The sequence below is a fragment of the Oryzias latipes genome, chromosome 10 (assembly GCF_002234675.1).
Source record: "Oryzias latipes chromosome 10, ASM223467v1".
Classification (NCBI taxonomy): domain Eukaryota; kingdom Metazoa; phylum Chordata; class Actinopteri; order Beloniformes; family Adrianichthyidae; genus Oryzias; species Oryzias latipes.
This window is the reverse complement of record NC_019868.2, coordinates 10,965,353-10,993,275: the sequence shown is the minus strand read 5'-3', so window position 1 is coordinate 10,993,275 and position 27,923 is coordinate 10,965,353. Positions and strand designations below refer to the sequence as shown.

Sequence of the window (27,923 nt, the reverse complement as noted above, 5' to 3'; positions counted from 1 at the left end):
ACGCCTAAATACATATTATTTCTGGGTTACATTTATAAATAAAACAAAATCTTGGATAATAAAGTATTTTCCTTAGGTTAGGGGCCAAATTTATATATTTTTGAACTTCGAAATTTTGCATTGTGCATTTATCTTGAAAATAATTTTTCAACTTCCTTTGGCGAACTTGTGACTTCCGTATCCCTTGACGGGGTGAACGTCACTGGTTGTCCAGACACACAGCGCAGTCACCGCAAACGGAGCAGAGACCAAGCCTGTAGCTAACCGCCATTAAACGTTAACTTTCTCTTCAAAAGAGAATAGTCGTTTTATTAGAAGATCTTTACATTATTGTTAACTGGTGTCTGTAGTAAAATGAAGCGGAGGATACCCTTGTCTTTTGTTTTGTTCATTTTGCTAGTCGTTTATTGTTTTTCCTGCTCGGCGTTTTACCTTCCGGGTTTAGCCCCAGTGAGTTTTTGTGAAGAAAAAGACGTTCCCGAATGTCAGGTATGATTCATTAATGGCTGCTTCCCCTTTTAATTCAAGTAATTTTTTTTTGTTGCAAGCAACATGTAACAAAACATCGTTAGTTTATTGTATTGCTAGCAAGCAAGTAAGGCTAGCTTACCATATGATTCTCCTAGGCCCCGGCTATGCCTATATTATTACCTGGATCTTGGGTATTGGAATTTTACCCTGGTCACTGGTGGATACAAATGAGGTCATTCACTGTCTGCACATGTTTAGAATTGGAAATTGTTTACTATGTTGACAGACTAATTAATATTTTGATTTCGGATTCAGTAAAATGTGTAGCGACCGTGCCTCCTAAGTGTACATCTTATTGGCCAATTGGATGACGTATCAAAAACCTGATTGCTGTATTGGAATGCTATTAGCTGTATCTTTCTAAATTGTCAAATTACTTTATGCTTTCATAATATGCGCGTTTGCTTATGGACTTGATAACATTATAACGTATTTATGGCGGTTTTTTTAAGTTTTCTAGAAAGTGTAGTTGTAAATGCACATAAAATTAAAAAAACATTTATTAGTAACTACAGGAACTGATCGAACTCTGATCGCATGTCTCCTTTTACAGACACAGATTCAGCTGTTTGTCAATCGTTTGGACTCTGTGGAGTCCGTTCTGCCTTATGAATATGATGTGTAAGTTTTTGATTCAGTCTCAACTGAGTTATCATTTCGAATTGCACTTTTTTTTTGCCTAAATTGTGTTTTCATTATGTATGATGGTGTGTAAATTTGTTAAAGGTTTGACTTTTGCAAAGATGTCAAGGAGACTCGGCCATCTGAGAACCTTGGACAGGTGCTGTTCGGTGAGCGGATAGAGTCTTCCCCATACAAGGTGAGTGTCTATGTTCTGGCTTCTTAGGCCGAAACATCACCAACGGCTTCTCCCTACCCCCTACATTTAGCCCTCCAAACGGAGAACTTTAGAAAAATAGTGTCTTCTCATTGGGACTTTGCTTACACTCAATGACGCAGTCAATAGTCGCTGGTCATCCACATTAGAACGTAGCTGCCAGCACTCGGAAAATACATACATTTTATAAATTTAAAAAAATTATGCTAAAACAAAATAAAATATTAACTTCTGTACTTCAGAGCACGTGAAGAAAGGCGTTTATCATCCGTGGCACAGCGTGACAAAAAAGCTTTTCCTTCAAAAAAACTCTTACAGACACCCCTTTCTTCTTCTTTCTCTTTCGGCTTTTCCCATCAGGGGTCGCCACAGCGAATCATCCTTTTCCACCTCACTCTATCATGGACATCTTCTACCCTAACATTAGCCAACTTCATGTCCTCTGTTAAGACATCCATGTATCTCCTCTTTGGCCGTCCTCTTGCCCTCCTGCCAGGCAGCTCCATCTCCAACATCCTTCTACCAATATATCCACTATCCCTCCTCTGAACATGTCCAAACCATCTCAGTCTGGCTTCTCTGACTTTGTCGCTAACACAGGCAACATGAGCCGTCCCTCTGATGTACTCGTTCCTTATCCTGTCTAACCTGGTCACTCCTAAGGAGAACCTCAACATCTTCATCTCCGCTACCTCCATCTCAGCCTCTTGTCTCTGTCTCACTGCTACCGTCTCTAACCCATAGAGCAGAGCTGGTCTCACCACTGTCTTGTACACCTTTCCTTTGAGTCTTGCTGACACTCTTCTGTCACACAACACTCCTGACACTTTCCTCCACCCGCTCCAACCTGCCTGCACTCGCCTCTTCACCTCTTTTCCACACTCCCCATCACACTGAACTGTTGACCCCAAGTACTTAAACTCCTGCACCTTCTTCACCTCAGCTCCCTGTAACCTAACGCTTCTACCTTGATCCCTCTCGTTCAGACACATGTATTCTGTCTTACTACGACTGACCTTCATGCCTCTTCTTTCCAGAGCAAACCTCCACCTCTCTAGCTGTTCCTCCACCTGCTCTCTACTCTCACTGCAAATTACAATGTCATCCGCAAACATCATTGTCCAGGGAGATTCCTGTCTTACCTCGTCTGTCAGCCTGTCCATCAGCATAGCAAACAAAAAAGGACTCAAAGCTGATCCTTGGTGTAGTCCCACCTCCACCTTGAACTCCTCTGTCTGACCTACAGCACATCTCACCACCGTCATACTTCTCTCATACATGTCCTGAACTACTCTGACATACTTCTCTGCCACTCCAGACGACCTCATACAGTACCACAGCTCCTCCCTCGGCACCCTGTCATACGCCTTCTCTAAATCTACGAACACACAATGCAGCTCCTTCTGACCTTCTCTGTACTTTTCCATCAACATTCTCAAAGCAAAAATGGCATCAGTGGTGCTCTTACGGGGCATGAAACCATACTGCTGCTCACAGATCTCCACCTTCTTCCTAAGCCTGGCTTCCACTACTCTTTCCCACAGCTTCATTGTGTGGCTCATCAACTTTATTCCTCTATAGTTGCTGCAGTTCTGCGTGTCACCCTTGTTCTTAAAGATCGGAACCAGAACGCTTCTCCTCCATTCCTCAGGCATCTTCTCACTCTCTAAAATCCTATTGAACAACCTTGTTAGAAATTCCACTGCTGTTTCTCCTAGGCACCTCCATACCTCCACAGGTACGTCATCAGGACCAACGGCCTTTCCGCTCTTCATCCTTTTCAGAGCCTTCCTAACCTCCTCCTTTCCAATCTCTGCTACTTCCTGCTCCACAACAACCACATCTTCCTCCCTTCTTTCCCTGTCATTTTCCACGTTCATCAGCTCCTCAAAATACTCCTTCCATCTTTTCTGTACACTCTCCTGGGTTGTTAGCACCTTTCCATCTCTGTCCTTAATCACCCTTATCTGTTGCACGTCCTTCCCATCTCTGTCTCTCTGTCTGGCTAGCCTGTACAAGTCCTTCTCTCCTTCCTTTGTGTCTAACCTGTCATATAGCTCATCGTAAGCCTTCTGTTTGGCCTTTGCCACCTCTCTCTTCACTCTACGCTGCGCTTCCTTGTACTCCTGTCTACCTTCCTCAGTCCTTTCTACATCCCACTTCCTTTTAGCCAACCTCTTCCTCTGGACGCATTCCTGTACTTCCTCATTCCACCACCAAGTCTCTTTACCGTCTTTCCTCTTTCCAGATGACACACCTAGCACCTTCCTACCTGTTTCCCTGATAATCTCTGCTGTAGTTTCCCAGTCATCTGGAAGCTCATCCTGACCACCCAGGACCTGTCTCAACTTCTGCCTAAATTCCTCACAAGTTTCTTCATTCTGTAGCTTCCACCACTTGGTCTTCTTTTCTGTTTTCCCTCTCTTCTTCTTCCTGGCCTCCAGAGTCATCTTACACACCACCATGCGGTGCTGTCTGGCTACACTCTCTCCTACCACCACTTTGCAGTCAATAACCTCTCTCAAATGACCTCGTCTACATAGGATGTAGTCCACCTGGGTACTCCTACCTCCACTTCTGTATGTCACTCTATGTTCCTCTCTCTTCTGGAAGTAAGTGTTGACTACAGCCATTTCCATCCTCTTCGCAAAGTCCACCACCATCTGTCCCTCCAGATTCCTTTCCTTCACACCAAACCTGCCCATCACCTCCTCATCACCTCTATTGCCCTCACCAACATGCCCATTAAAGTCTGCTCCAATAACAACTCTCTCTCCTCTGGGGAAACTCTCTATGACCTCATCCAACTCACTCCAGAATCTCTCCTTCACTTCTAACTCACAGCCAACCTGTGGCGCATACCCACTGACTACATTCACCATCACCCCTTCAATTTCTAACTTTAAGCTCATCATCCTGTCTGAGACTCTTTTCACCTCTAGAACACTGTTTACAAACTCCCCCTTCAGAATCACACCTACCCCATTTCTCTTCCTATCAACACCATGATAGAACAGTTTGTATCCTCCTCCAATACTACGTGCCTTGCTGCCCTTCCACCTTGTCTCCTGCACACACAGTACATCTACCTTCCTTCTCTCCATCATGTCTGCCAGCTCTCTGCCTTTCCCTGTCATTGTGCCAACGTTAAGAGTCCCTATTCTCAAACCTATGTTCCTGCCTTTTCCCTTCTCTCTCTGGCCACGTGCCCTTCTGCCTCCCCTCTTTCTTCGACCAACAGTAGTCAAATTTCCACCGACACCCTGTAGGTTAACAGCATCGGTGGCGGTCGTTGTTAACCCGGGCCTCGACCGATCCGGTATCGGTAAGGGGGTAAGGGGGTGTCCTTACAGACACCCCCATCTCTCCAAATGCCCCAACAATTGGAGAGATAGGGAGAAGAAGGAGGGGTAGATGAAGAATACGGATTTGGCCATTGTGTTAGTTTCCCATTAGTGTAATACTTTAATAAAATACATTACATCTCCTTGCAGTTCTCTTTTAAAAAAGATGTGAAATGCAGCGCAGTGTGCACAAAGATTTACAAGAAAGATGTCAAGGAAGATGTGGCCAAACTGGATTTTCTCAAGATGGGAATGCAGTTGAACTATCAGCATCACTGGTCAGCACTCTTAATTTTGTTGTACTTCTTTAAAAATGTCAAACATACTTGAATGTTGAATGAAAAGACAAAATAAGAAACTATGAAATATGCATTAAGATTTCTTTTACACAGCTTTTGAATAAAACGGCCCATCTTTTCTTTTTCCAGGATTATTGACAACATGCCAGTGACGTGGTGCTACGACGTTGAAGATGGTCAGAAGTATTGTAACCCTGGCTTCCCTATTGGTTGTCTGGTTACTGCAGATGGAAGAGCAAAAGATGCCTGTGTTATCAATGTAAGTTTTCAATTCTGAACATAACTTGGCTTTTTCTTGTTAGTCTTATTCTGAATATAAAGCTGTATTCAGACTGGACACATTCGGTCCACTTAAAGTGAACCAGAGTTCATTTCCCCTGATAATACAGAACAAATTTTCAGTCTGAATACACCCAGGTGGACCCTGGTCTGGGACCAGGAACCAACCGCTCTCTGACCCATCTTTGGAGGTGGTCTTGGTTCGTTTCCCTTCCGACTGAGCTTCGGTTCGCTCTGCGATCCTTCAGCCTGTCTTCAGAGCGGAACAACTGAACCAAAACGGCCACTGTAGCCGACGTAAACAGAGTAGGAATGGAACAACAAATGAGTCTGAGACAAATGCAAAGCAACAATCATCATGTTATCAAACAGAAAAATAGAGGACAATTGTTTATTTGTTTGAACACCTCTGAGTTAAAGCACACACGACACGTCTCCTTGCCAGTAATTGCTTGCATGCCGCTGTACCATAGTAACAAGTAAAAAGTGTTCCAGACTTTCAATACTGACAGTTGACATATAACATTTTAATAATTTACCTGTCCCGATAAGAATTGTAAAACGCTGCACGTATGTCTTTTTTCTCATTGTTTTGACCCGTCCTCGTGGTTTCTGGTCAACGACCGAAGAGATTTTTAGTCAGGTGGTTTTGTTTATGGGCTTTGTTCCGTAACAGAATGGGCCACTTGATGCCAGCCTGATGCCAGACTCGATCTGAAACAAATTAAACAGACTCCATCCGGAACAAAGGATTTTAATACACCCTATGAACTTCCTTAAAAGATGCAATGCTTTTAGTTTAAAAGTATGGAGCCCTCCTTCCTATTTGCTTCTATGCATATATTCAATTACAAATCCTCAGAGAAAGTTAAATGTGAGACAATATAACAAGAAGAAATGATAAGTATTTTAAATTATAATAGGGTTTGAATCGTTATCCTAACCTGTTAGAAAGAAAGTTAGCCCCCCACCCACACACACACACACCCCAGTGGAAGATCAAGGACTGACTTGATCTTCAGTCAGTGAATGCAGTCTTTTTTTAAGACTGCATTCCCCTTTACTTGCTCTTCCCAAGCCTGATAACTGCCAAACCAACAAGAATCGCTTAACTAGAACCTGTCTAACAAAGCAGAGCACTCCGAAGCACCTTTGGGAAAAATATACACTGCTGTGTAAAGACATTCAAGAGTACACTGGAAAGATTGTATTTGAGTTGGTCCTACTTCTACAGTGTATTTTGAATAAGCTCTTGAGACTCCAAAGAACCAATATGACTCAAACTTTGTTTATCTTCTCAGCGAGTGAGGACAGCAAACTAAGATAAACAAAACAAAACAATGATATAAAAATCAGAAAAGTAAACTTAAGCTCACCTCAGTAAATGTTAGTTTAAAAATAATGTAAGAAGAGACTGGGCAACGCTCCAAACAACAGAAAAGTTTTGTTGGTTGAAAATGGCGCTGGCATGTTGAAAACCAATAGTGTTTGCTAATGACCTTCCTACTTCTTGTTTTTACAAGTTAAAATCAGGTATCCATGTTTCCACCAATAGCTACCACAACCAAAGTTACTTGTTCTGGCTGTCTTTTATTTACCTTTCTGTGTAGAGCTGGTTTCATGCTTCCTTATTCACGCACTGATACAAAAACCAACTGGCTCTGGAAATTGTTCAGCAGGTTTAAGTGGAACTAAATTCGTTTTGAACCTTTCAGGTATATTTGCATACAGTCTCTCCACGTCACATTAGTGTTAAGACAAAAGCACCTGATTGTTGTGGATTTGTTTGTATGTTGAGACATAAACGTATGAACAACCTCAAAAAGTTTTGAAAACCATGAGAAAAAAGTTATTTAAATTCATCTTTCTAACTTAAACATAGAACAGCAGAACATCCAACATGTTAACTTTAAACAGGAAGTTACAAATTATTTTCACTTGCATGGTTTTTGCAATAAAAACAAAGTAAAAATAAGTCATTGTAATAAGTTATGATTTTTCATACATACTGGATTTACATTAACATTTATGCCAGCAAGTTGCTGTAAAACCTTTTAAAGAAACCAAAAAAGATCTTACGTTTTTGCAAAGGTGTTTTCTATCATTTATAAAGTTGAGGCAACATTGAATCACATACTTGCATAATAAAGTAATTAAAGTTGGGGCTGGGCAGTGTGGCCTAAGAATAACATTTCACATTTCTTCACATCAATTCGATTTCTAATTTTAATACATTTTTTTTCTTTCTCCCTCCCCGACTTTCTTAGACTAAAGCTCCTTTTTTACTAGTTGCCATTTTTATGCCTGTGCGTTGCAAGAGACAGGCGAGCTGACTTTGCTCCAAACAATGGCAGCTGGAGAGATCTTGCTTTCTCCGGCTTCTGCATGGAAAATTAAAGAAAATCCATATTTTACCCAAAAAATGATCTTAAATGACAATTTTGAATTAATCTCTAAAATCAATTTATTGCCCAGCCCTCATAAAAATGGATGGAAGGATTGTTTTGATGTTGTTGAACTTTCTTTATTAGACATTGCTGATTAAATGTATCAGATAAAGATATTATCATTTAGAAAATTCTGTCTTTAGACTGACCAGTTTTGCCTGTTTAGTTACATTCTCTTCATAGTTATTTACAAACTGTCATTCTAACAGAACTGAAGTAAAGCCTGTTACTCAGGCTATTCCAGTTAGAGCGGCCCAAACACGCAGGTGCACATTAGTAAAGCAGAAGGGGAAAACTCTTGACAAAAATACATTTTGCCTTTTTTTCCAGTCTAAGTTTAACGAGAAGAACACATACTATGTCTTCAACCATGTGAGCATTAAGATCACGTACCACAGCGGGGAGAGCGAAGGCTGGAAAGGTGCTCGCCTGGTTGGTGCCACCCTAGAACCAAAGAGGTAAATGTCCATTAACCACACTGATAACAGCACTGAAAGAAGTAGAGTGGTTTCACTGTATCGTTTTGTGCCCAACAGCATCAAACAAACTGATGAAAAAAATCTAAATTGTGAAGATGGTAGCCCGATGGAAGTGCCTGTCGTGTTTGACAGTGACGTGTCAGTACTCTACACCTATTCAGTGACTTTTACGGTGAGCTTCCACATTTCATCTGGTTATATATAACTCCTTTGTGCACATTTCTACATGATGCATGTGACTTTTAATCTCCTATCACAGGAAGACAATTCTATTAAATGGGCCTCTCGGTGGGATTACATCCTGGTCTCGATGCCTCACACCAACATCCAGTGGTTTAGGTCTGAATAGACTGCTGTCATTTGCTTCTAAGAGAAATTCTGTCTTTAAAATTCTCCTGACTCTTATTTCTTGTTGTTTAATTTGAAATGTTTTTTTTTTCCTTCCAGCATCATGAACTCTTTGGTCATTGTTCTCTTCCTCTCTGGCATGGTGGCCATGATCATGCTAAGAACTCTGCACAAGGACATTGCCAGATACAACCAGGTTGACCAGGTAAAGGCTCACTCAACTCTAACAACTAGATGTGTTTAGGAACGTTTGAACAACGTATGAAAAGCAGCTTATGAGACATTCAGATTTTCAAGTGCATTGTATTAACGCAGGACCCCCCATTTGGATAATTCAAAAGAGTCATTTAAATTAGCCCCTTAAAAGAGCTAAAAAAAAAAAACACATCATCTTTAACATTCTACAAAGAGGAGTTTTAATTTTTAGCAAGTTCACGCAAGAGTGGATGCTTATAATGTTGGGTTTTCAAGATGTTTTACTAACCTTGCTGCAAAATGATTTGAGCTGAAATCATATATTGTGTCTTAGAGATTGTGGAGTATTTGTGTAATATAATTAAACATTTTTCTCAGCATTTTTCTTTAACAGTGCAATGTAAATCAGTTTCAGAAAATTGGCTGGCTGCCTCCAACCCCATAAACATTTGCTACATTTTACAGGAAAACTTGATAAAGGTTCCATCGACCAGGGATAAATCTTCCGTAACCTATGTAAGCTTAATGAGAGCTGTCATTAACCCAAACGTCTGTCCTAATAAATCGGGTGCTTGGGTGTTTCAGCAAGCTGATACATGGGAATATGATACAAAATGTGGTGTGGATGTGGACAGCATTTTCCTAGCTTAACATACTTTAAATTAGACACTTGTGGACAATTATCAATCTCAAGAACTGAATGGTTTCTCCACACCATATTTGACAACTTTTGGTTAACAATTCCTACCTTAAGTTTGCTCTTTGTACAAGTGTCAGATTGTAAAGGAGCATTCAGTGATTGGTGATTGGTGAACTTCTAAGCTCAACTGACCTGAAGCATTGAGGGGTTTTTAATACCTTTTCCTGCCTGTCCAGGAGGACGCACAGGAGGAGTCTGGATGGAAGCAGGTGCACGGAGATGTTTTCCGTCCTCCTCGGAAAGGAATGCTGCTCTCCATTTTCCTCGGCCAGGGCACTCAGATCTTCATCATGACATTCATTACACTCTGTAAGAAAAATTGAATGTTAGATTGCATTTTTTTTATTCTAATATGCTGTGGGCTGTGAAGTCATTTCTGCTCTCATGTGTCCTGAATGAGCCTTTTGACTCCCTTTGGTTTTGTGTTCAGAGCAGTCCTAAAGCTTTTTTTTTGTCTCTCTGGACAAACATTCATCACTGCTGTGACGTAGCTTAAATTTTACGAATGCATTGTGAATTAAAAAATAGGAAGTTGTAAATAAAATTGTAGACTTTGAAATCAAAATTGAATTTGATTATGTCAGTGTTTGGACCGTGCTAAATGGTAAATGGCGCATACTTGTATAGCACTTTTCTACCTTCTTTTGAAGGCCCAAAGCGCTTTACAGTCACAGCCCCATTCACCCGTGTGCACACACACATTCAAACACTGGTGGCGGGCGGCTCCGCTGCCAAACACTGGCGCCAACCTGCCACTGTGAGCCCCTATCCTTTCTCTCAGACACCTGTTGTTTCTTCAGAACTTGTAAAGTTTACTTTTAGAGTTCTGGCTACATGTCCAATACTGAACTTCAGTCAGATAATCTGGATTATGCTCTTCTCCAAAATTTAATCGTAAATTGATCCAACTCTGGTCTGTCTCTTAAGTAAGTTAGTTGTTTTTGTGAAATCATTCAGAGATTCTTTAAAGAGAACCTTTTTCCTAAAGAAAGCAGACTATGGCCATGCGCCCAGGGTTGGTACCTGAGCGTCACATGGTCCGACAGAGGCGTACTTTGAGGCCAGATGAACTCTGGCACATCCTAACTGTTGTTCTAGGGTAGGTCAAAAAAATCTGCAGATTTCTTTGAAGCATGAAACGATTGCTGTAGAACAAAAAAATCTTACAGAAAAATCTGGTTGCTTATGGAAAAAACACTGTAAAAGAGAATGAATGCTTAAGGCATGTTCAGCTTCTTGACATGCCTTGTTAGACGGGTATAAAAGTGAATTTTTGGTACACGTTTTTTTTTAAAATATTTTTTAGACATTCTTAGTATTTAACAAAACCCTTGCATGTTCACACATTGTCTTTTGCAAAGTTTATCATCTACCTAACCCAGAAAAAAATAACCAGAAGAATGCTGGCTATTCCCAAATGTATGAATTGCTCTTTTAGATATAAGACATTTTAAACCTTGATATTTTTCTCTTTTCCCGTCTCTTCCCCATTTTTTTCCTGATTCTTGAACTTCTTCAGGTTGTGTGCGCTAGTTGTATATTTTTAATGGCTGTTTTCATGCAATGACCTGCAGCTGTTTCCATGCACAGAGACAAAGTTAGACTTGTAAATGTATAGTAAAATACATTTGGTTCTGAACAGGTCTGTGGTAAATCCCCAGCTTTGTAAAACTCTACATGCATGTTTGCATAAAAACAGCAGAGCATTTGAATTTAGAGTTTATAAATTCTCTGTAGATTTTTAAGAGATTTTCTGTGAGCTTTGAGTATTTATTTACTCTCACTAACAACAGCAGCTTTTGTTTTTTTAAGTAAATGAAGTCGTCATTCCAGCGTAGAGGTACATATACGATAAGAAAAGGTCATCCATTTTTTAAACCGCCATATCTAATCATCTTCAAACTCCGGCTAACAAGCAGAGTTCTGACCGACTAAAACATTAAATCCAGCCTCCTACTGAAAAGAAATCACATAAAAAGAAATTGCAATTTTCCGATTCTATGAAGTAATATGCTTTTTTCTGAATAAGCAACAACTTGATTCATCTTTTTTTTTTTTTTAACCTCTACTTTGCTTAAAAAGGAGTAAAACTGAGCGTTGACCTTTAAGTTGTGCTAAATTACAAGCTAGCAACACTTTTAAAATCTTTAAAAATATGGTGAGTCTCTTAAAACTCTCAAATTTTTAGTCCTCAGACAGCACTTTTTTCTTTATTTTTTTTGTAGCTTTATATCCTTTAAAATCAAAATCAAAAAAATTCTAGAAATTCTTTGACACAAAAAATCATTCAGTTTGAAATAATGTGCACCCCCTCAAGTAGGCAGGGATGTATTGGTCTGATATCACTGAGATAACTTGTATCTTTGTTTTTCTACCACAGAAACAGTCTTACACGGCCACAGTACTCCCTGTATATCTGAACACTAACTGATGTCATTTGTCGGCTGTAGTTCTGGCCTGTCTGGGTTTCCTGTCGCCAGCCAACAGAGGGGCTCTGATGACGTGCGCCGTGGTACTCTGGGTCCTGCTGGGCACCCCCGCTGGTTATGTGTCTGCACGTCTCTATAAAAGTAAGAGTCCTCTTTGTTCTTAAGTACAGTTTTGTAAAAAGACTTAGTAGATGTTGCTAACGGCACCATTACTGCACGGATGTTGTGTGTTTGTTGTTTTCAGCTTTCGGAGGAGAGAAGTGGAAGACCAACGTGTTGCTGACGGCCCTCCTGTGCCCAGGGTAAACGCACTGGCCTTTCATTGCTCGCCATAATCTGCTGTTTCTGCCCCTGAGTGCTGGTGTCTGCTACTGATTATATTGCAGGCTCATTCTTACCTATATTTGTTCTGTTTCTTTTTGATTTATTTTGCCTCCCCAGGATCGTCTTTGCAGACTTCTTCCTGATGAACTTGATCCTTTGGGTGGAGGGCTCCTCAGCAGCCATTCCCTTTGGAACTTTGGTAGCCATCTTGGCTCTGTGGTTTGGGATTTCTGTGCCCCTGACCTTCATCGGTGCCTACTTTGGATTCAAGAAACCTGTGAGTAAAGCGTCACGATTCTCTGTCATTTTTGGCCCCCCAAAGTTGTGAACAAACGTGTGTTTTTGATTCTCACTTAACCCCCTTGTCTGCTCTTCTGCAGGCCATTGAGCAGCCCGTACGAACAAACCAGATCCCTCGCCAAATTCCAGAGCAGTCCTTCTTCACCAAACCCATCCCTGGAATAATAATGGGTGGGATCTTGCCCTTTGGCTGCATTTTCATTCAGCTTTTCTTTATCCTCAACAGTATTTGGTAAGCAGACAGAAATGTTGTCCTCCCGGACTGTTAAGCAGTTCCTGCTTTAACCTGGGGTGAAAAGGAAATCGGTCAACCGCCGTCTGTTCTTGTTCTTTTAGGTCCCACCAGATGTACTACATGTTTGGATTCCTCTTCCTGGTTTTCATTATTCTGCTCATCACTTGCTCTGAGGCCACAATCCTGTTATGCTACTTCCACCTATGTGCTGAGGTAACCTGATATCAGACCTGAACTTTTTTTCTTTTTTTTTTTGTTTCATTTCCTTATTGTTGGAGCCTAATGTATTTTTTTCTTCCCTCCTCTGTGTCTGAAGGACTACCACTGGTGGTGGCGTTCCTTCTTGACCAGTGGCTTCACAGCAGTCTACCTGTTCATCTATGCTGTGCACTACTTCTTCTCAAAACTGCAAATAATTGGAGCAGCCAGTACCATACTATACTTTGGATACACCATGATTATGGTCCTCATCTTCTTCCTCTTCACAGGTAAAGCTTATGAAAGAAACAGCTACACTGCACAATACGCAATAGAAGTAGTCTGGAGACATGAGGATGTTTGAACAGTTGCTCATTGTTAACATCAGTTAAAGGAGGATTTAGCATCCTGTTCTCGAAATCAAGATTGAGTAAAGCTGTTTGGACAGTTGTAAAGCATTTGTTTGCTTTTCTTTTAGCCAATCAAAGCTCTGCATTTCCATTTTTCATAGAGAAAAGAAAGTCTTCTAGAAGGAAGGAAGAAAACGTTTATGTTCAAAGCTCTTGAATTATAACTTTAAAGTCGGTTGAGGTTCTGACGGCGTGACAAACGGAGGGGGAAGGTCCCTCATGGCCTCGTCAATTTCAGCTAAAGCTCTAGAATGACTTCAGCTGCCTGGGCTTTAATGTTGGACATTCAAAAGTAGAGTCACACAATCACTCGGTGTCATAGACGATGCGTCTCTTGACCTCATTTTAATCCAAACTTATTTGTGTGTCAAAGAGTACGCGGATCAGCGTGTCTCACACTTTTGTTTCCTCTTTATTAAGGCTCCCAAGCCGGAGGTGTTTGGGGCCAGACCTTTTTGGTACTGTGCTTTCATTCACATTAGCTCAAATGAGATTCAAGGGGAAAAGAGGATGGGGTTAAGCACCAAGCGACCGCCTAGTCTGCATGTTACACAGAAGTATTCGGCTCATCGTGATGTCTGATGAATTTAAACAGCCATTAGGCCAGATAAACGTTAGTCTGTAGAGCTGCTTGTCACCGAAAAGCGGTTTGACATTATCTTAAGACGGAGCTATAAGTAGGGAGGAAATGAGATGTCAAGTGATTATAACAGCCAAGTAATCCAGAGGTTTGAGGAGAAGTTGATCTTTTTCCCTCCTTGCTTCAAGTTTTGCTCTAAATAATCCTAATCCCTGTCACTTCTATCTTTTTTTGCCATTTTTTTTTGTTGCCTCATCCTACATTTAGTCATGACCTAATCACGCTTTTTGGGAAGACATAATGCTGTTTATCACTGCTTGGAAAAAATCATCTAATTATAAACAAAGAAAGTGGTTGGAATCCTTTCATTTGTTTTATTTTTGTTATTTAAATATCTTTTTTTAATAAATTAACTTGGGTAACATTTCAGTGTTTTATAGTCTGTAATCTGATGAACTGTTGTTCTTGTTTGAATGAAATAATTACGGTAAGTAAATTGATTTGATAAAAGCCTTTATTTTGAGACTTTCCCTAAACGTGTCTTAATGAATAATGCATTACTGTCTTCCCCTTTCTCTGTTTACAGGTACAATTGGCTTCTTTGCTTGCTTCTGGTTTGTCAACAAGATCTACAGTGTGGTGAAGGTGGACTAGCAGCACAGGAAACTTCTATCTGTAAACGGCGCTGAGCCCCCCAGCGCCGTCTCTCTAATAAAGTAGTCTGAACAGACCTGAACTGAAGCATTGCTTATGACAAAAACAGAACAGAGCCCGTCCTCTTTTGTGCTTTAAACCTTTGTTGCTCTTTTTCTTTTCTTTCATATAAATAATTTGTGTTCACTGATGACCGTTAATATTTTGAATTGCGCCTTGAAAATCGGTGTGGGTTCCAATGATTGAGTTCTCACAGTGAGCAGTTTGGTTTGTTTTTTACTTTAGTTTTCTAAGGACAGAAAAAAGTCAAATGTTAAGGACTTTGCTATTCTATTGTTTTTTTCTTAATGCTCCTTTTTTATTTCCTGTTCTGTAAGGATTTAATGAGTATGTACATATATTGTATAGAGAAGGAGAGCGAGGGAGAATGCTACTTAAAGATTGTCAATCTTATCAATTTCCCCTTTGAAGTTTTTTTTCTTTTCTTTTAATTCTAAAAACGGGCTTTAAATTCTTAAATATCAGCCTGTAATATAGTTAAGACATAAATTACTGATGTTGCTATGGTACCTGTTTCTTTTCTTGGATTTAAGTTTGAATACATCAAATGGGTGTTTTATGTTGAGAAGCACATCTGTCCTACCGAGCTGCTAAAGCTACAACATGTTGCATATTAAAGATAGTCTCTCAAATGTAATAAATCTGCCACCAAAAAAGATAGTCACCTTGTTAACTATGAATGCTCTCTTTCTATTGAGAAACATCCTTTTAGATTTAATGAGTCAACCATTAGGTAGAATAAACACTGCTGCTGTTTGCTTAAAGCAGTGTGGCTGCATTGAAGGTGATGACTATTTCACAAATGTGTAAGTAATCCACAGGAAAAAAAACGTATTTTTGTCTTTGAGCTACTAAGAAAAATGTTTTTTTTCACGTTAAATAATATTCCTTTTTATTTGCTTCTGAGTGAAAGGCCATTAATCCATATTTAATGTCCAACTCATTGCATTACGAAAATAAAATAAAAAATAAACAAACCAAGCCAAGCTTTTTTTTCTGGGATGGCACTTAAAGAAAATTTGTCTGTTTTGACAGTTTGGTTCACTAATTCTGCATGACCAAAATTTAATTTATAATAAGTTTAATTTCAAAAGTACTTTTCCACCTTTGAAGTCCCACTCTGATCATCTTTTGATCTATTGTAAAAGTGTTCCTAGTGGTATTTATTTATGATTATGCCGTTTTTAGGCAAAATAAAGCTTATTTTCTATGACAAAGTTTCTGCAGAGCGGCAGGAATTAGAAATTTGCCTCTGAGTTATAAGCAGGACTGATTGAGTGAGTCTCACTTCATTTCCCAACCCCCCCCCCCCCCCCCCCCCCTTTTTTTTTTTATACTCCTACTATATCAAAGCCCTTCAACCTAACGATACCGATAGAACAAGAATGGCGACAATATTGAAGCTATCCAGCCCAGGAGAAAACAGACGTACATGGATCTTTTTGTCTGCAAGTGGATGCATCAGAATGGAGTGGAGGGCCGAGCTTGAAATAACTTCTGTCTTTTCCAACTGCATCTTTGCGTCTTCTCCTGAATCACGACTATTTGAATAAAGAAATACTCCGAAATTTAATTTTAAGCTAAATTTCCTTTATATGTCCCTCATAAGAGAAATGCCTCATGTTACAAACACAATTTTCATCAGAGTGGATCTTTAAGGTCTGAAGTCACAGACACATTCACATCAGTGTCTTGCTCGAGGGCACTTCAATGCAGAGGCATCTAAACATGCACTTCCTTACAGTGGTCAGCTTTACCCCTACCCCAGAGGATCTATAGGTTTTTCTTTTATATTTTGGAAGTGAAGCAGCTATTCAAATATCAGCTATTTTTTGTTTTCTTGACATTTATCCAAAGCTGGCAAAAATGTTCTTTTACAATAAAAGAAACCTGTACACAAATTTATAGTTTACTTTTATTTAACATCAATCGTTTGGAATATTGACACTAAGACGCAATAGAAAAATGAACAAAACCACAAAAAAGTGGATTTTAAAGACAAAAAGTTATTTTTTCAGCAATACACACTGCTCTGCAGAGAAAGCAAGTTTTGATTGTCATCCATAATACTGCTGTTCACTTTTTCACCCGGTAACTCATCCAGTGAACTGAGGTTCTTAACCGAGGCAGGGACGATCAATTGGAAATTGTCCTCTAAAAGAATGGTGTTTTGTTTGTCTTATTATTTTTAAGGTACTTGGCTAAGAAAAAGTTAGAAAAAAACAACACTTTTTTTGTAAGACATCTAAGATGCTTTAGGTCACAGCAATACTTCCTCTGAGATGAGTCATGACACACATCCAGCACTGGTGTATACAAGAGTCCTTTAGTGGCTTCTGCATGCCTTTTATATATATACACTTCTAATAAAAACACAAGTATATTACGTGTTTGTTTTTTTTTACAAATGGACATATGTTCAGTGGAATCTCAAATGCGTCACATAAGCTTTCTTGGCATACTGCCTCCACTGAATAAATAATGCAAGGTTACTGCAGTTAGGTTTTTGTCACACCTTGCTCTCTGTGCTCTCTGGAGTTTAAAACAGAAACAACCAACAAAGGCAGAACATCCAAATATGCCACACTTTCAGAGCAGGAAAGTATACAGTTAACGTCTAGGTAAAAAGAAAATTCGGAACAAAGTTTAAAGAGGACAGTTATCTGTCCCATTTAGAAGAAATCACTAACACTTCTATGTTGTCTAACTGAAAGGCACAATGAGTCACATTTTGTACTTTCTGAAAAAGGCGCTTCTAGACTAAAAAAGAGTCAATGCAGACACAGAATGTACATATAAAAGATTTGAGGATTGAAGATGGGCACTTAAGAAGTTTTCCACAAGAAATACCCTGAGTTCATACGTTATGAGAGCTAACTGCACTCTCAACCATTCTTGACCACAATGGAACAGACATTTTTAAAGGAGATTGAGCTGTTGTGCGCATACTGCAGATTTATCGGGGTGTTAGAAGGTCTCACTTGATTACCCTAGCTTTAGATGCTTGCATACATTTTTAATACAAATAATGGATTTACAAACTGAACTAAATGGCAGCTTTAGGCCACAAGGACACTCGTCAGTCTACATATACACCAATATTTTACAGTTTATTTTCTTCTACAGCCATTTCTGGTAACTACTAACATGAATAAGAGAGTACTTTTTCAAAGAATCCTAATCATTTGACAAAGTTGAAGGTCATTGTCTCAGAGATCAGGTAGTTTGTGCCACAGCTCTAAGAGTCAGCAGCTTTTGGATCAAGCTGTTGAGACCATCCTTATTTGTTGACACAATGCACAAGTGTTTGAAAAAGAAAGCTTGAAGCAGCTCAAGTGCCTTGTTTGCTGGGAACTGGCAGCTCCCTCTCAGAACTGATGCTGGTGGAGGTGGTCTCCTTCCGGCTGTCTCTTGACTTCATCTCGGATGTGGGAGAGGAGGATGTTGTGCACTCTTCCCATGTCCGCAGGGGCAGGACTCGGGAAGCCAGGCTAGGAAGGTGAGGGTGAGCACCGGAGCGTCCCTCTGTCGTGGTATAGCAGCTCTCCATGCCAGAGCTCTGGTTTGGACGACTCTGCTTGCAGAGCAGCCCACAGAGCAAAGCAATGAATTCTTTCCGCACGCTGCGGTGCATGTAGCCATAAATGTATGGGTGCAGGCAGCACTGTAAAAAGAAGAGCACAAGGGCGAGGGAGGATAACCACGGGGGCACCGCTGCTTTGCTCACCATAGATATTGTATTCAAAATGCTATAAGGACCCATGCTTAAGATGTAGGAGGCCATGATGACGAAAACAACACGAGCTGCCTTGCAGTGGTAGTGAAAACGCCTGTGTCTGATTCGAATAGGGTGTCTTCTGGCAGCGTAGGGGCCTTCGGGTGAGCAGGACTGCTGAGGGTTTGAGGATTCCTGAGGACTGCTAGATCCCTGGAAGTCTTGTTGGAAGGGTTGGGTGTAGGACTGTGTCTGTATGGGGTGGACGAGAGCGTTCTGTCTCCGGGCCGCTCTGAACACCATCCAGTAGCATCCAAGCATGATGAGCACGGGTAACCAGAAAGAAAACATAGAGACTAGGGCAGAGTAGGTCAAACTCGAGGACCAGACTACTGTGCAGACTTTGTGGCGCAGGTCAAAGTCAATGGCCCCCCAGCCGTACAGTGGGGGTGTGCTCTGCAGGAAACTGAGCACCCATGTGCAGATGATCAGATTGGTGCCCAAATGAGGGGTCATCCGAGTGGGATAAGACAGAGGGTGGATGATGGCCAGATAGCGATCCACAGAGACAACTATGATGGTGTTGACTCCAGCAAACGCAAAGAGGTGCATTAGCACCACAAGAGCGTGGCACAGCCGCGCATCCAGGGGCCAAACACCTGGCATGGAGGCGGCAATTGCAAAGGGCATGACTAACACGGTCTGCAGGAGATCTGCCAGGAGGAGGTTGAGAACAAAGCGGTTGGCGACATGGAGGAGCTGCGGCTTCCTGTGGAACACCATGAGCACGACCACATTTCCAAACAATGACAAGCACACGATCAGAGATATGAGCACCATCTTCACCACGCTGGCCACAGTGCAAGACCAGTGGCTTCTTAAATCCTGGTCCCCGTAATGATCCGTTAGATTTGTACCCATCCCAGGTACCTGGTAACTTGACATTGTACACCTGGCATTCAGCAGTATCAATACTGATCACTGGCAGGTTAGTCCCATTGTGGCTTTGAAGGGGAAAACCTTTCCTTTCGGGGTGGGAGAACCATAGTCGGTGGATTTCAGGTGCAGATGTCAGCAGGCACCCCTAAACCGTCCGAGAGTCTCATCCGCAGGGCGGTGAAGGAAATCGGTGCTCCGCGCCTCGTCATGATCAGTGATTAATCCCAGCGAGCAGGCCCTCCTCCAACAGCCCCCATGGCATCTGCGGATGAAAACCCGCCTCTCTGTGGAGACCCGCAGCTTCGACAGCTGATGTCCGCCCGGTCGCTAAGCTGTCCCCGCCGCGGGCCTGTAATACCTGCGAGTGATCAGGGATGCGATCACTCGTGCGGTGATGCTGCCTCCGCGGCAGCGGCGCCGCGCGTCTTCACGCAGCGGGGGTCTCTCATCCAGACGAGCAGGTTCCTCCGTCGCTGCTCTTTCGGGGCGGATCCGCTATTTATTATGTTATCGGCTCTCATTCCTCTTCAACAGTCTACTTACGGTCTTTCGAGGTGTCAAAAGAAGAGGAGAGAGAAGGGGGGAGGAAAGAAGAAAAAACAAGGACACCAGCAGAACAGAAGTCTCCCCCGCCGCTGGAGCTCATTCCAGACCCCCTCCTCACCCGTTTCCCCCTGTTGTTATGGACGTTTCAGTATGCCTGATTGAAGATTTACTATAGAAACACAAAGATTTTTCTAAAAATAAAACACATTAAGCCGGATGGTGGGGGTGAAATGACTTTAAGGGGGGCATTTTTGCATCTGTGCTGTTTTTTTAGGGTGTCAATTACCTGTCATGGAAGCCATGGCTGTGATGCAAGGATCTCCTCCTCGCTCACAGCTTCTGCTTGGCCCACTGATGAGGAGAGAATCAGCATCTTTGAAGCCAAGTTCTGAATACATGGTGGAAAAATTTTCACAGCTCATCTCCACCTTATGGCATTTTCTAAAAAGCAAACAACACTGTTGCACAAGCTAGAGTCTGAGTCCTGATTCACACCATGCAGAAATCACATTTGCTGTCATAAGCACAACTTGCCTTTTTTTAAATCCCTGCCTACAAAACATGGCATACAAACAAAAATGTAATGTTTAAAGTCAATGAAATGCTACTAAGTGGGATACATTAACTAAAAAAGAAAAAGAAAAAAAGCAGGTGTCCCAAAAAGTGTTTTTTTTTTGCAATGAAAAATCAATATTTTACAAGTTGTATATACTTCTTTCTTGAAAGTACAAATACCTTACCCTCAAGAATCTCTCACAATAGTAAAGGATTGTGTGACTGGACAATATAGCGTATATATATATCCTCACCAGCCGCTTTACACATTGGGTTGGACCCCCTTTGGCTTTCAGCATTTTCTTAATCCTTTGTGGCATAGTTTCAACCAGATACTGAAAACAGTCAGTTTGGTCCATACTTACATGACAGCATCACACAGCTGCAGATTTGTCGGTTGCACATCCATGATGCCAATCTCCCGTTCCACCACATCCCAAAGATGCTCTGTTGGGATGAGATCTGGTGACTGTGGAGGTCATTTGAGTCCAGTGAACTCATTGTCATGTTCAAGAAACTAGTCTGAGTTGATTCCAGCTTCATGACATGGTGGCTTATCCTGCTGGAAGCAACCATCAGGAGATGGTACACTGTGGTTGTAAAAGGATGGACATGGTCAGAAACAATACTCAGGTAGGCTGTGGCAGTGTTACTATTTTAATTGGCAAGAAAATATCCCCACACAATGACAGCACCACCACCAGCCTGAACCTTTGGTACAAGGCAGGATGGATCCATTCTTTCATGTCGTTGACGCCAAATTCTGACCCTACCATCCAAATGTGGGAACAGATATTGAGACTCATAAGACCAGACAACGTTTTTCCAGTCTTCTATTGACCAGTTTTGGTGAGCTTGTGCAAATTCTATAGCCTCAGTTTACTGTTCTTAGTTCAAACAGATGGCCCTTAGTGTGGATAGAGTGATGTTTTTCTGCACACCTCGGTCTCAATGAGTGAACACTTGAGACCATCCTGTCTGGTACCAACAACCATACCACGTTCAAAGCCATTTAAATCACCTTTCTTCACCATTTTGATGCTCGGTTTGAAGCGCAGCAGATCGTCTTGACCATGTTTACATGCCTAAATGGGTTGGGTTGCTGCAATGTGATTGGCCAATTTAGGAATTTGTCTTGACAAGCAGTTGGACAGGTGTGCCTAATAAAGTGGCCAGTTAATGAAGAATAAATCATAATGCAATTAATGTAATAATCATGGCTTGGACCTTTCTGTGTGGAGTTTAGATGTTCTCCCTGTGCCTGCCTGGGTTTTCTCCCCACGCTACAGCTTCCTCCCACACCCCAAAAATATGTATTGTAGGTCAGTTGGTCACTAAATTGTCCCAAGTGTGAATGAGAGTGTGTGTTATTGTACGACTGTAATGGACCCATGTAGGGTGTACCCTGCCTTTGACCAACAGTGAGTGGGATAGGCTCCAGCAACCCCATTAGCCTGAAAGGGAATTCAGCACGTTCCGAACATGGATGGATGGATGGAAACCTCCAGACTGTGCTTGTTAAAGATATATCACTAAACATGTTTGCAAATAATTAGATGGAATTTTACATTTAATATTGCTGAATATTGCTGAATCCATCCATCTTCCAAACCTGCTTGATCTCTCTCTGGGTCACAAGGCTGCTGGAGCCTATCCGAGCCACTGCAGGGCAAAGGTGGTATAGACTCTGGATAGGTCACCAGTCCATTGCAAGGGTACTTTGTGTACAGTCAGAGAAGAATCCGTAATCAAAGACTGATTTTTACATTGCAGCAACAGCAAACCGAAATGAGACATAAGACACACACAGCCTTCAGGAATGGGCTTTGATGTATGCTAGGAAACTTGGTGCTCCATGATAGAATGTGAAGAACATTCTTATCTTGTCATAGTATTCTAGCACAGGTATAAAAGTGACTGCAACAGGGATCTTTTTATCCTCAAAGAAACAAAATGATTGGAGTCTGGGTCATAAACCTATTTTGACTCTAGCCTTGCATCAAAAAGAGGGATTGGGACTCAAGTAAACACCAAATAAGAATAAAATATATGTGTATTTTTATTTGACCAGAATTTTGCATAAAAGCTGCAGTGTTTTGCACAAATGGGATTTTATAAAGCTTTTGCTCTTTTAAATCACTCTTGCTGCTACAGCTTTCTTTTTTTTTTTAATGTTTAGGCCGAGCACTCCAACCCACATTTTGTCATGTGTGTGCATAATAGCAATAAACTCTTTCTGATTCTGAATAAATAGGAAATAAATGGGAAACTGTGTACACCAAGAAGCTGTTTTCATTTTTCACTTAAATTTGAGCAGGTCTTTCTACCTTAAAAAAACAGCAACACATAATTTACCATGAGGAGCATCAAAAGTTTGCTTGTTCCATCATGAAAGATGTAACCGCCTTTTATGTTATTCATGGTCTGGAAGGCAAAATAGTTTCTGATGTTTTTTTCTCTTCAAAATATTAAATGTTGATGATTATGTAGAAAGATTCATTTTAATGTGAAAGCCCCAGAACCTGATGCTGGGGGCTCTTCGTTTTGTTACACGTGTGTGTTAGGAACCACACATTGTTGTGAACACAGAAATTGCTTCGACATTTGTGGAAAAAAAGCCCTAATTATGATGCAAAGAAAACAAAAGCAGATCTACGTTGTGCAATCCAATTAGTCTGTGGCTTACATGTCCTACTAATCAGCATTCATTATTAGTCATTTTATTTCAAGTCTTTGCTCTATCCTTACTATCAAACGGGCCTTTGATGTGATTCTTGAACATCCTGTGTTTTAGATTGTGATTGCAAATGCAATACTGGTGACCACAAAGGGGTGGGGTCTTTTTTCCCCTGTTCCTATGTTCAATAGCCTGCGGTTCAAAGGGAGGGCCATAGGCCTGAGGTCTCATGGGATTACTGGAAAATCAGTGTTATATGAATGTTCAAAGTGCTCTTAAAACCAGTGGGCTCTGCCTCAAATTCTGTTTTATGTTTCCCAATCTTTTTTAGTAAGTAAACAAATATGGACAAACAATAATCAGATATCATACATTTATTTATTATATATAAATTTGTGTAACAGCATTTTTGAAAGTATTGTTTTTTATCGTGTATGCATATTCACATTGTAGTACATTTTTGACTTGAGTTTTTTTTCACGAGTCTCAAAAATGTGTAATTAATTTTCTCATAATTAGAATTTAACATCTAAATTAGTTTGCTTTGAACAGCTTCAATGTTGTGCATATTTCTTTTTCCACTAGGGGGCAGAAAAGTTACAAAACAATGTTTGCAGTTCCCTCCACAAGGTTTTGTGGCTGTAGAAGAGTTTTGTGAATCTTTTCTGCAATTGTCTCATAAGAAGAGCCATGTAGCACACGGCTCTTCTTATGAGCTACTACCAAACCATTAGACATCGAAAACTATGGACAGGAATGAATGAGAAAAAAAAAGTGCAGCAATGCAAACCAACTTGCAGCAAAGCAAAATATGGAACAGCAAGGAAAAAAAAAAAAACTTTCAATTTGTACAGTCCAGCCTTTTACAGCAACTTGTATAGAATTTAACTTACCGTGATTATATTTTGTACATAAGAAAGAAAGCACTGAAGAAGGACTTTATGTAAACACTGTTTTGCCCTGTTTTGTGTTTACCGTGGTTTTACTACAGATATTCTCTTTATGTTGTTAAATATGTTGTTAAATAAGAATCAAACTCACATATGTAGTTATACTAAAGTAGTAAATGTTGACTATGCACTTCTTAAAAGCTCAGAGAAAACCTTCCAAATAAATACCAGAGCTGTTCATATTGGAAAGCAGCTGCAGTATGTTCACCATCTGAAGTTCTTTACCATCCATAGCCAATAAAAACATCTGTACTGTTTCTTTTACTGTCACTGTGCCTTTTGTTTTGAAGTACATAATCTTTGCAGTATACTTATTTTAGTAGTTTTGAGATACTGCATGAGGATAATCTTCTCCATGGCTCCAACAAATGGCCAACAGTTCCAAGAAAAATAAACTAAAGCAGCATTTTTTTCTTGTTTGTTACTCTTTTATTCTTTGTTTTTCTGTTGGTTAAAACAATTTTTGTTGCCAGACATGAGAGTATTTACATGAAAGGGTCAAAGATTTTTTCTTTATCTGCCACCAAATTCACAAAACAGCAGGTTAAAGTCCTCTTTGGACTATTTAATGAATCGATGAGAAGTTACAGAATTCTGAGCTCAGACATTTTTATGGTCAATTGAAATCAAAATGACTATATTGAATCTTTACAAAAGTTTATCAGTGGCAAACAAGTGGAAACAACTTGAAAATACACACCATTGTGAGTTTTTTTTTCATGAGCACAATGTATGCCTCACTGTGAGTTAAGAACTTATTCACAACTTACAAGTGGACAGATCATGTGGGCAAGAAATGGACAAACTTGTCTGGTAAATGCAGGTGACCTGCAAGAAAAATCAAGACCGCAGACAACTCAGTGACCCCCCAAAAATGTTCATGCACATTTTTTTTCTGTGGGTATGCTGCAGGCAACAGGTCAAGGCGAACACCTTTGGGGTAATTAAGGGTGAAATATGTGACACACAGGCATGTCGTATGGATTTCCTATTTTATTGCCTGCCTCTTGAGCGCAGTGTGGCTGTTAGAAATGAGGAAATTAAACAGAGTGTAGTTTGTGAGGTCATCCTGCAGGTGTCCTATGGGCACTTACGTATCACCTGTACACCCAATGCGTGCAGCATTTGTGCACGGTCAGTTAGTATTCACCTGCACCTTTCTAATTTAAAAAATATAATGTGGTGCAAGGGCTCCGAACAACGGCATCACCCGAATGTTAACTTACATTATTTCCTTATAAATAATTTGTTTTGCACTTACCACACGCACGACAACCCTACATTTCATTTTCATGACACATTTGCATTTCCCTTAAGATGCAGCTGCTTCTTTCTGTGTCCTTCTATGGGCCTGGTCAACCCAAAAACCTGCAGCATGTGACTATGGTTTCAGAAACCAGGCTCCAGTGTCACACTGGCCAGTCTGATACTTTAAAAAAGTAAAAAATAAAAACTCAGATTAGTTACATTTAGGAAAAGAACACGGTCCTGCTTTTGTTTCCCGACAACTACTTGGAATTTCTAAAAGACACAGACACCTGGTTTACGTTATCAGAAGAGAGAAAGGCAGGAATGTCTAGAGAAAAGGTTGTACAGAGTCTTTTGGTTTAGTCAATACTAATAGTTAAGAGCTTGCATGGGAAAGTCATCCACTAGCAAAGGAATGCATGTTTTTTTAATTAAAACTTATAACTTAAAAAAAGTAAATAAATGAAGAAAAATAATAAAACTCCACAAAAATATGAAGCAGTGGCAATGAGAATAATAATGCTTAGATGCAGACGGAGGAGAAAACCTTTAAAGACAATAAATCTGCAGGTGTCAACAGGACACAACTGGAAAATATGTGTGATCCCCCCCCAAAAAAGGGGGAAATAAAACAAGACTTGATGAGGAATTTCACACCCAATTAGCTTAATTAGCAACAGAACCAGTCTTATGTAAGTAAAGAGGGAGGGGTGGCTCCCTAATAACAGTGTTGGAATTTAGGCCAACTGTGCAACAGTAGCCCTTCTCAGTGAAAAAGTGCAAAGACGGCCGAATGTACTGCAATCAAATCAGACATCATTATCTTAAGAATCGGGATTGTCAGTCAGCTCCGTGTTTCATCTGCAAATGCAAACCTGCTATGAATGAACGATGACATAAATGACACCAGTTCTAATCTTGCATTTAGACAAATTGGGGTGATGTGGAAGGCACTCGATATGATGAAACTGTATGCAAAATCCACAGGCACAAATTCTTTTTAAAACTGAAGAATTTTTTAGGCCAAAGTTGGACATCTTGCCTTTTTACTTTCATCCTTCAGGGGTCGCCGCAGCAAATCAGCTGTCAGTTATCCGCACATTTAATTTGACAGAGATTTTTATACCAGCTACCCTTAATTCAATTTGGGCTAGGGACCGACACAGAGGGAGCAATCCTTGCCCCCCCTTGTGGCTACATCTTTCCCAAGAAGCCACACTAGATGAAGCTCATCGCGGCCCCTGAGAAACTACCCCTGGCTTTTCTAGCGTCAGTCCTGCACGCAGCCAAGTGAGCCATCCAGCCACTTAATGCAGTAAATATCCCCTATTTTAAACGTTTAAATATTTTAAATAAAATGTTCATCCACTAAGTACAAAGACGGCCATACAGCAGAGCAAGTATGAAATCCCTGTGACTCATAGTTGTCTCTTTAAATGTCTTTTTTTATTGCACCTAATTGACAGACTGAATTGTTGAGAAGAAAAACATCTTTTCAGTTGGGGGTGGGGTTAAATGTATGCATTTTTCCTGGTACTGGAAGATCTGCATAGGCTCCCGGGCATGAAAAGATGTCAAGTGGAGAAGATGAGCCTCTGCTGGCATGGGGTGAGGCGTCCATTAACTGTGAAATCAAAAGCGCTTTCCTTGAAGGCGCACTTTAAAAAAAAATTATTTTTTTTTTACTGTTTTTGATTCATATATGAAATAAGATTTCACCTTTTTTCTCACAAATAATAAACAATATAAACAGTATGATGATTGATGAAATAAAGATGAAAAAGAGAGAGCTTAGAAAATGTACATTTGACATACTAAAGAAATGCTGGACCACCTGCACATGCAGCAGTGAAGTAGTCTGCATTCACTTAACACTTAAAGCTTTAGGTTTTCCTGCAATTACACGTACAAACATGTTAGACTGACGTCTAATTGTCCATTTGGTTTGGGCTGCAAACACAGCAGACAGTCTTGTATTTGAGTTGGGGATTTATTCCATGTTCTGAACATGATGGAGGTTGAAAAAAAGAGTCACGTGTAAATTTTAACATTTGATCTCCTAAAACCTTAAGCCCTTAAATGTATGCATCTTTTTATTTTCTGATATAATAAAAAAAATGTCAGCTGTACTATTTTGGTGCCATCTCCAGCAAAACGCCAAGCTAAAGTCAACATAGAATGACCTTGAACTGCAAATGTTGAAATGAATTGTATTCAGTAGAAGCTGAGTATTGATCAAACTGACTAAATTTAAGATATTATCACATGCGGTTTAAAAAAATAAATAAATTTCACAGCAAAAAAAGTGTCATCAACTATTAATAATGTGCTGTGACATCATCTGTAACGCAAAGTCTTTGGTGTCTATGTTTGGGCATCTTCTGTGTTCAGGAAGCTGAACACAAACACGGACACCAAAAGAGGAGCATGGTTGCTGCAAAAAGGAAAAAAAAAATCTCTGTAAACAAACAGATGACAAACAGATTGAGAGCAACCATCACAGCATTGGTCTCTAAAGGGAGCCTTTCCTTTTATTGCACAATACCAGTTGTCTTCGAAGCCCAAACAGTTTAGAAGTAATTACTAGTGTTTTCCCCGGAAGGTGATTACTTTGCCACACTTGGCAGCCATTGTCACCAGACA

The 27,923-nt window shown here is 40.4% G+C and overlaps 2 protein-coding genes across 3 annotated transcripts; one reads left to right on the top strand and one right to left on the bottom strand.

Annotated features, from left to right (window-relative positions):
* Positions 1–195: 195 nt before the first annotated feature.
* tm9sf2 (transmembrane 9 superfamily member 2) lies at positions 196–15,631 on the top strand. Of its 2 annotated transcripts, XM_023959041.1 has the most exons (18): positions 196–489; positions 1,085–1,152; positions 1,258–1,351; positions 4,864–4,991; positions 5,142–5,271; positions 8,069–8,196; positions 8,275–8,389; positions 8,477–8,556; positions 8,665–8,770; positions 9,226–9,276; positions 9,637–9,769; positions 11,911–12,030; positions 12,134–12,191; positions 12,331–12,490; positions 12,594–12,745; positions 12,850–12,961; positions 13,065–13,236; positions 14,523–15,631. In XM_023959041.1, exons 1-18 carry the CDS (start codon positions 355–357, stop codon positions 14,588–14,590), a joined length of 2,010 nt encoding a protein of 669 aa, XP_023814809.1. In that variant the 5' UTR covers positions 196–354; the 3' UTR covers positions 14,591–15,631. The 2 variants fall into 2 exon arrangements, with proteins under 2 accessions (XP_023814809.1, XP_023814810.1); XM_023959042.1 differs by lacking the exon at positions 9,226–9,276.
* On the bottom strand, positions 14,927–20,024 carry gpr101 (G protein-coupled receptor 101). The gene has a single exon (XM_004073192.4). The coding sequence runs from the start codon at positions 19,308–19,310 to the stop codon at positions 17,982–17,984; it is 1,329 nt and encodes a 442-aa protein (XP_004073240.1). The 5' UTR covers positions 19,311–20,024; the 3' UTR covers positions 14,927–17,981.
* Positions 20,025–27,923: the final 7,899 nt, after the last annotated feature.

Excerpts from the sequence above, each read along its gene's own strand:
- tm9sf2 (XM_023959041.1), top strand. The coding sequence starts at position 355 with ATGAAGCGGAGGATACCCTTGTCTTTTGTTTTGTTCATTTTGCTAGTC. Across the intron at positions 5,272-8,068 it reads AAGATGCCTGTGTTATCAAT|TCTAAGTTTAACGAGAAGAA; the intron begins GTAAGTTTTCAA and ends CTTTTTTTCCAG. Across the intron at positions 12,031-12,133 it reads GTCTGCACGTCTCTATAAAA|CTTTCGGAGGAGAGAAGTGG; the intron begins GTAAGAGTCCTC and ends TGTTGTTTTCAG.
- gpr101 (XM_004073192.4), bottom strand. The coding sequence starts at position 19,310 with ATGTCAAGTTACCAGGTACCTGGGATGGGTACAAATCTAACGGATCAT.